Source organism: Fulmarus glacialis, unplaced genomic scaffold, assembly GCF_000690835.1.
Source record: "Fulmarus glacialis isolate BGI_N327 unplaced genomic scaffold, ASM69083v1 scaffold14310, whole genome shotgun sequence".
Taxonomy (NCBI): domain Eukaryota; kingdom Metazoa; phylum Chordata; class Aves; order Procellariiformes; family Procellariidae; genus Fulmarus; species Fulmarus glacialis.
This window is the reverse complement of record NW_009189666.1, coordinates 4,192-9,856: the sequence shown is the minus strand read 5'-3', so window position 1 is coordinate 9,856 and position 5,665 is coordinate 4,192. Positions and strand designations below refer to the sequence as shown.

Sequence of the window (5,665 nt, the reverse complement as noted above, 5' to 3'; positions counted from 1 at the left end):
TCGGAAGAACCCGGCTTACATCCCGCGCAAGGGGCTCTTCTTTGAGCACGACCTCCGAGGGCAGACACAGGAGGAGGAGGTCAGGTACGCGAGCATCCCCCACGTGTCTGCCCCTCTCTGGGAGGGTGAGGCCAACTCCCAGGCTGGTGTTTGGCAGCACAGCTCCTTGCTTCCACGTGAAGTGCTGGGAAGGCATCAGCAAGGAGGATTTGTCTGTGCTTCGGTTGCCTGCTTGCAGTGTCCTGCTAGGACATTTTGGCTCTTTGTTTTGAAGGAGAGACTGAGAGTGGTGCGAAAAAAGCCACAAGGAAAGCCTCTTGCTAATGAGCAGTGACACTTCTTGCTGCTTTTCAGAAATAGCAGTGGGTAGACCAGCAGCTGCTGGGCAGGAAGAGTAGGAGGAAGAGACGCTGTCTCCTGTGGCACAGCCTGCCCTAGAAATTCTTGGTCTCTGTGTGTGGGGCTGGTTGAAGCTGCCACATCTCCTTGGCTTTGCAACAACCTCTTGGTCCTCCCTGTGTAACTGTTCCAGGCCGAAGGGTCGTCAGCGGAAGCTGTGGAAGGACGAGGGCCGCTGGGAGCACGACAAGTTCCGGGAGGACGAACAGGCCCCCAAGACCAGGCAGGAGTTGATCGCGCTTTATGGCTATGACATCAGGTCAGCTCACAACCCCGATGACATCAAGCCGAGGAGGATGCGCAAACCAAGGTGAGCAGTAAAGTCAAACTAGAGCCTGGCTCATCCCAGAGGGAAACCTCAGCCTTTGTGCCAAGTGCTTCAAACAACGGGTCTGAAGCCCCGAAGGGGAAAGCCCTTTGGCCCCGGGGTGGGACCTTGGTCCTGGGAGTTCTGCACGCTGTGTACAGGAGAGTGTTTCCCTGGCACAGCAGCACCTCTCACCCATGGATTTCTTTCCAGTCATTTGTACTATTTTTCTCCCTCAGGTTTGGGAGTCCTCCTCAGCGAGACCCAAACTGGTCAAACGAGAGGCCAAGTAAGCCCCCAAGGCACCAAGGTGCAGACAGCACTTCAGCTCCCCCTCGAACGTTCACCAACAGGAGCTCTGCAGGTACAGGGAGGATGCCCCCACCTAGGAACTACCCGAGGATGGGGGGTTACAAAGAGACCCGTCCAAGCTACCGAGCTTCGGAAGCAAGCATCCAGCAACTGTCTCGTAACGGCGAGCAAGCCAAACAGGAGAGCAACTATCGAGCAAAGCGTGCAGAGCAAACCCCACCAAGAGACAAGTCACCCGAGATGGAAGCAGCCCATGTCCACAGCAGCCCTGTGAAGGAGGAGGTTGCTTTGGAAAACCAAGCCACGGCTGCTGATGCTGCACAGCCACCGCCAGACAGACCAATTGAAAAGAAGTCTTATTCCCGGGCAAGAAGGACCAGAATCAAAGCTGGGGATGCGGGAAAGCTGGCAGATGAAGTGCCCGCTTCGGAAGGGCTGACTCCTGTGCCTCCAAAACCTGTGCAAGCCGAGACATCCCCCCCACCAGCCAAGAGCGGTAACTGGGAGTCACCGGTAGAATCCAGCTTGGACGGACTTGAGCAAGAAATGACCCAAATGAATCTCACTGAGCAGAACTGGACTCCGGGGCAGTCTCAGTTCATACAGCCCCGGGAGCTGAGGGGTAAGTGGGTGCAGCCTGTTGGTTTTCCACTGCAGCCCCAGCCAAATGCAATTCTGCATTCGTGTAGTTGGTCAGAGCTGAATTGTCTCTGCCTTAGTCCAGTCTCAGGGTAGGTACGTGATGGCGATGCATGCTGCTGAGGAAGTGCAGTGAAGATGGTTAGAGGAGACAAAACAGGAGAGAAAAAGGGGAAATTAAACATTCCAGTGTAGGTTAATTGAATTAGGGCTGGGAAGGACATGAAAGTAGATCCTTTCCCTCTCTCTGCGCTGTTTTGTGTTGAGAACGGGGAAGCTTCAGTGAAGCTGCAGGCCTGTGTGTGGAACAGGCAACAGGGACTTTGTGCAGTGTGAATCATGGTGAGACCAGCTGCTGCAGGGATAAGGAGCGTTGTGCTCAGTTGGCAGGTAAGGGTAATGAATAATCGGGCTCCTGTAATGCCCTGCTAGGAGCAGGAGGGAACTTTCCTCTGTTTATCAGCTTATTTCCTAGCATTGAGATTTGGTTGCCACTAGCTAAGGCCTGACTGGGATTGGCAAGTCCATTGGCAGGAGGAAGCTGCTCTGTTCGCAGCAGCAGGCAGGCCAGCTGAGCGAGGGATGTGTGGCAGAGTCACCCCCGTGTGAGCTAAGGACAGTTCTAGTTGAGCATCCATGCGAGAGGTCATTCAGGTATAATTATCTCTTTGCAGAATTAGAGTCTTTTCTGGGGAATGTTAGAGTCCTTCCCGAGGGAAATAAAACTGGAGCAAGGAGAAGAAAGCGACTTGCTGCTTTCATAAGCATCTCTTGAGGTTTAGGTCATGACACCATAAGTCTTCTTGCACTGATGTGACTGGTAAAATCTTTGTGTGAACAGACCCTTGGTCTCGACGGCGGATGCGAGTAAACAGGCTTTAAACACGCCAGTAGAATGAGAGTTAGAAAGTGCTGTGATTTGCAGCTGAGATTATATACTCTTTTTTTTTTTTTTTTTGATGCTTAAAAATAAAGCATCTTAACAAGTTTACCACGAGACAGCTCTGGACTGTAGGTAGGAGACCACTTTCTGTCCATAAGAAGGATGTGTTACTCTACTGTCTCTTTGTTTCTTCCTAGTAGAGAAGGTAGGAGTTAATTCTGGGAGGCATCTGGCTGGATGAGCCAGCCATCAGGTCATTCTGTATGTACAGCATGTATGCCTGTGCGTATATTTGCAGTATCGGTGATCGTGGGCACTTCCAGTGTTTGTTTTGTCCACTTTCGCTCCCCTGGAATCGCCTGTGATCAGTTCGGCACTGTGGTTTTAAATGTGTGCTGTAACTTTGTTGTTTGAATTAAAAGGAGCCCATGATAAAAGTGGTTATGCCCTGTAGAGAGTTTAAACTGCAGCTTACCCAGTCCCACATGGATCCTTGTTTCTGCTCTGGAGAGGTCCTTGTCTCCGCCCAAACAGAGCTTAGATCAGGACCTGGATTTCAAGCTGAGGATCTTTTTTTTTTTTTTTTTTTTTTTCAAGATTTAAAAGGTGTTGAGCAGTGTGGATGATTGTACAGTGGCGCGACAGCTTCTAATTTGTACTGAAATATTTAAAATTGTAACCTAAGAGATGAAGTCGTTAGAAAAGGTTTCTTGTCATGAAAGCAAGAGCTGTGCCTGTTTGTAGCACAGTGACGTCCCCAGGCTGCCGGCGCTCTTACGGCCAGCGACGGGCGCCTCCTGGCAGCGCCCTGGGCGGGTGAGGTGGCTCTTTACTGGGAACAAATGCAAACCATAATAACCAGTTTGTTTCTTCTTCAGGTATTCCTAACCATATGCACGTGGGAACTGGGCCACCGCCTCAGTTTAACAGGATGGAGGAAATGGTAAAGCTTGTTGCATGGAGCGTGACTCTTGCTTTTAGAAGCGCGGAAGCCCAGCATTTATTTGTTTCTGGGTTGTAGTAATTAAAGGCTGCCTGTGACACCTCAGCCTTTCCCTTTTGTGGGTGTTTGTAGTTTTTACTGCGTGACCCAGATAGAGGTTTGCAGGGGCTGGCGGGGGAGCAGGTCGGTGCTCCCTCGCTGGAGGGATGTCTCCTGCTCTGCACGCTGACCCTCGCCGATGCCTTTGGACTCTTTTAGGCGGTGCAGGGGGGCCGCGTGAAACGCTACTCATCGCAGCGGCAGAGAGCGCCGGTGCCGGAGCCTGCCCCCCCCATGCACATCAGCATCATGGAAGGGCATTACTACGACCCACGTGAGTGTTTCCCTCCTGCTCCTGAGGTTCTGTGTGTACTCAGACCTGAGCAGCTGGGGCAGGAGTCCCCGCCACTCCTGTTAGGGTCGGGCAGGTCGGGGGATTTGTCTTCCCTTTCCTTTGTAAATAGCATTGCTGCGTCGTCTCGTACGGTAACTAAAAAGCTGCTCTGAGCCTCCCTGGTTGGTGTTTAAACCCCCTGAAATACAGTCAGTGTTATGACCTCCCCTCCCTGGGCAGGGGCTCTCTAGGACACTGTTTTTCTTCATGAGAACTAGGATTTAAAAGTAACTTGAAATCAGAGCAATGTCATTGACATTTAAGAGTGGGGAGAATTACAGAACAAGACGGAGGATAGGTGGGAATTTACTCCAGCATTTAAAGTGTTGGAGAAGAAATTCCTTGAGTATTCTCCGGCTTTGTAAAGGGAGTAGGAGGCTTTTCTGTTGGGAGTACGTAGCATCTGTGAGCCTGGTAGACTGCGTGTGCCGGTGGGAATGTAGCTTGCAGCACTGCATTCAAGTGTTGTAACGGTAGCTGGCTGGGGTGTGTGTGTGACTTGCTGCAGTAGAATAAAATTTGGTGGAGCTTTTCCTTACCAACTGTTGTGTGTTGCAGTGCAATTCCAGGGACCAATCTACACCCACAGTGAGAACCCGGCCCCGCTGCCGCCCCAAGGGATGATCGTACAGCCAGAAATGCATCTCCCTCATCCAGGTGAGGAACCAGCTCCCCAGCAGGGCATGGGGCAGCTGGTACCGACGTTGCGGTTGTGCCCTGGGGCAGCTCAGCCTGTGCTGGGGAGCAGATAACTCTGGTTTCGCACAGCCTCTGTTGCTGGGGGAATCTGTTTTCCCTATTTCTACAACATGGAAGGGACCTGCTTCCCTCCTGCAGTGAGGCTGGATCAGTATAAATTTTAAGGAAAGAAAAATAGACATTTCGGGCCCTTGCAGCCAGTGCAGGACCGAGATGATTTGAATGTTTTGGCAGCCTCTAGCTGGATGTCTGCAGGTTCTCTGCAGACCCTCCTGGCTGAGTCTCTTCTCCTTCAGTGGGGCGCTTGGCTCTGCCAGCTGTTGCGCTAGGCTGGTTCTTCAGTCCCTGCTGCTTGTAGATTAGAAAAGAAAAGCAGAAATGAGAGCTGTTGAATTGGCATGTTCTCTATCTTGCCCACAAAAACTGTTTCCTGAAGTGGATATGCTGACCGGGGCCGTGTCCGGTTCTGGTGAATCGGGACCTCGGCATCGGGGAAGGGGCCGTGCTCCGCTGTGCTGAGAAGCGCTTCCCTTTTTCCCTCCCCAGCGCAGGAGCTGAGGACTCGTGGCTGCAGAAAGGCCTTTCAGCAAAGCGCTTCTCCTTCCTGCTGCAGCAGGGAAGGCGCAGCCGTGCTGACCTGCTGGCATCATAGCAGCCCCAGCCCTCCACGGGACGCGCTGGCTTTACCCACAACATCACCCTCAGCTTATTTTTGTTGCTTCCCAGGTTTACATCCCCACCAGACGCCAGCCCCCATGGCAAACCCTGGGCTGTACCCCCCGCCAGTCTCCATGCCCCCGGGCCAGCCCCCGCCGCAGCAGCTGCTTGCACCGACTTACTTCTCCCCTCCTGGAGTCATGAATTTTGGGAATCCTGGCTACCCCTACCCCCCAGGAGCACTACCCCCTCCGCCCCCTCCTCACCTCTATTCCAACACGCAGGTAAGCCAGCTGCGCTGCGTGTCTCCTTCCTGAGCAGGAGCTGCCAAGAGCAGATGGGATCCTGTGGTGTGTGGGTATATTCTCTGAGGCTTCCTGGGAGAGAATGGGG

At 52.8% G+C, this 5,665-nt stretch overlaps 1 protein-coding gene across 1 annotated transcript in view; it reads left to right on the top strand.

The window, feature by feature from the left end:
* The window catches only part of CASC3 (cancer susceptibility candidate 3), a gene marked incomplete at its 5' end in the record, with an annotated part of 10,357 nt that overhangs the window by 2,481 nt on the left and 2,211 nt on the right, over window positions 1–5,665 (top strand). The window contains 7 exons of the mRNA XM_009583000.1: window positions 1–84; window positions 533–709; window positions 946–1,640; window positions 3,419–3,483; window positions 3,742–3,856; window positions 4,475–4,573; window positions 5,342–5,556. The exon at window positions 1–84 is cut by the window's left edge and continues 83 nt beyond it. Of these exons, the coding sequence (XP_009581295.1) occupies window positions 1–84; window positions 533–709; window positions 946–1,640; window positions 3,419–3,483; window positions 3,742–3,856; window positions 4,475–4,573; window positions 5,342–5,556 (1,450 nt within the window). The remainder of the gene's footprint in view (window positions 85–532; window positions 710–945; window positions 1,641–3,418; window positions 3,484–3,741; window positions 3,857–4,474; window positions 4,574–5,341; window positions 5,557–5,665) is intronic.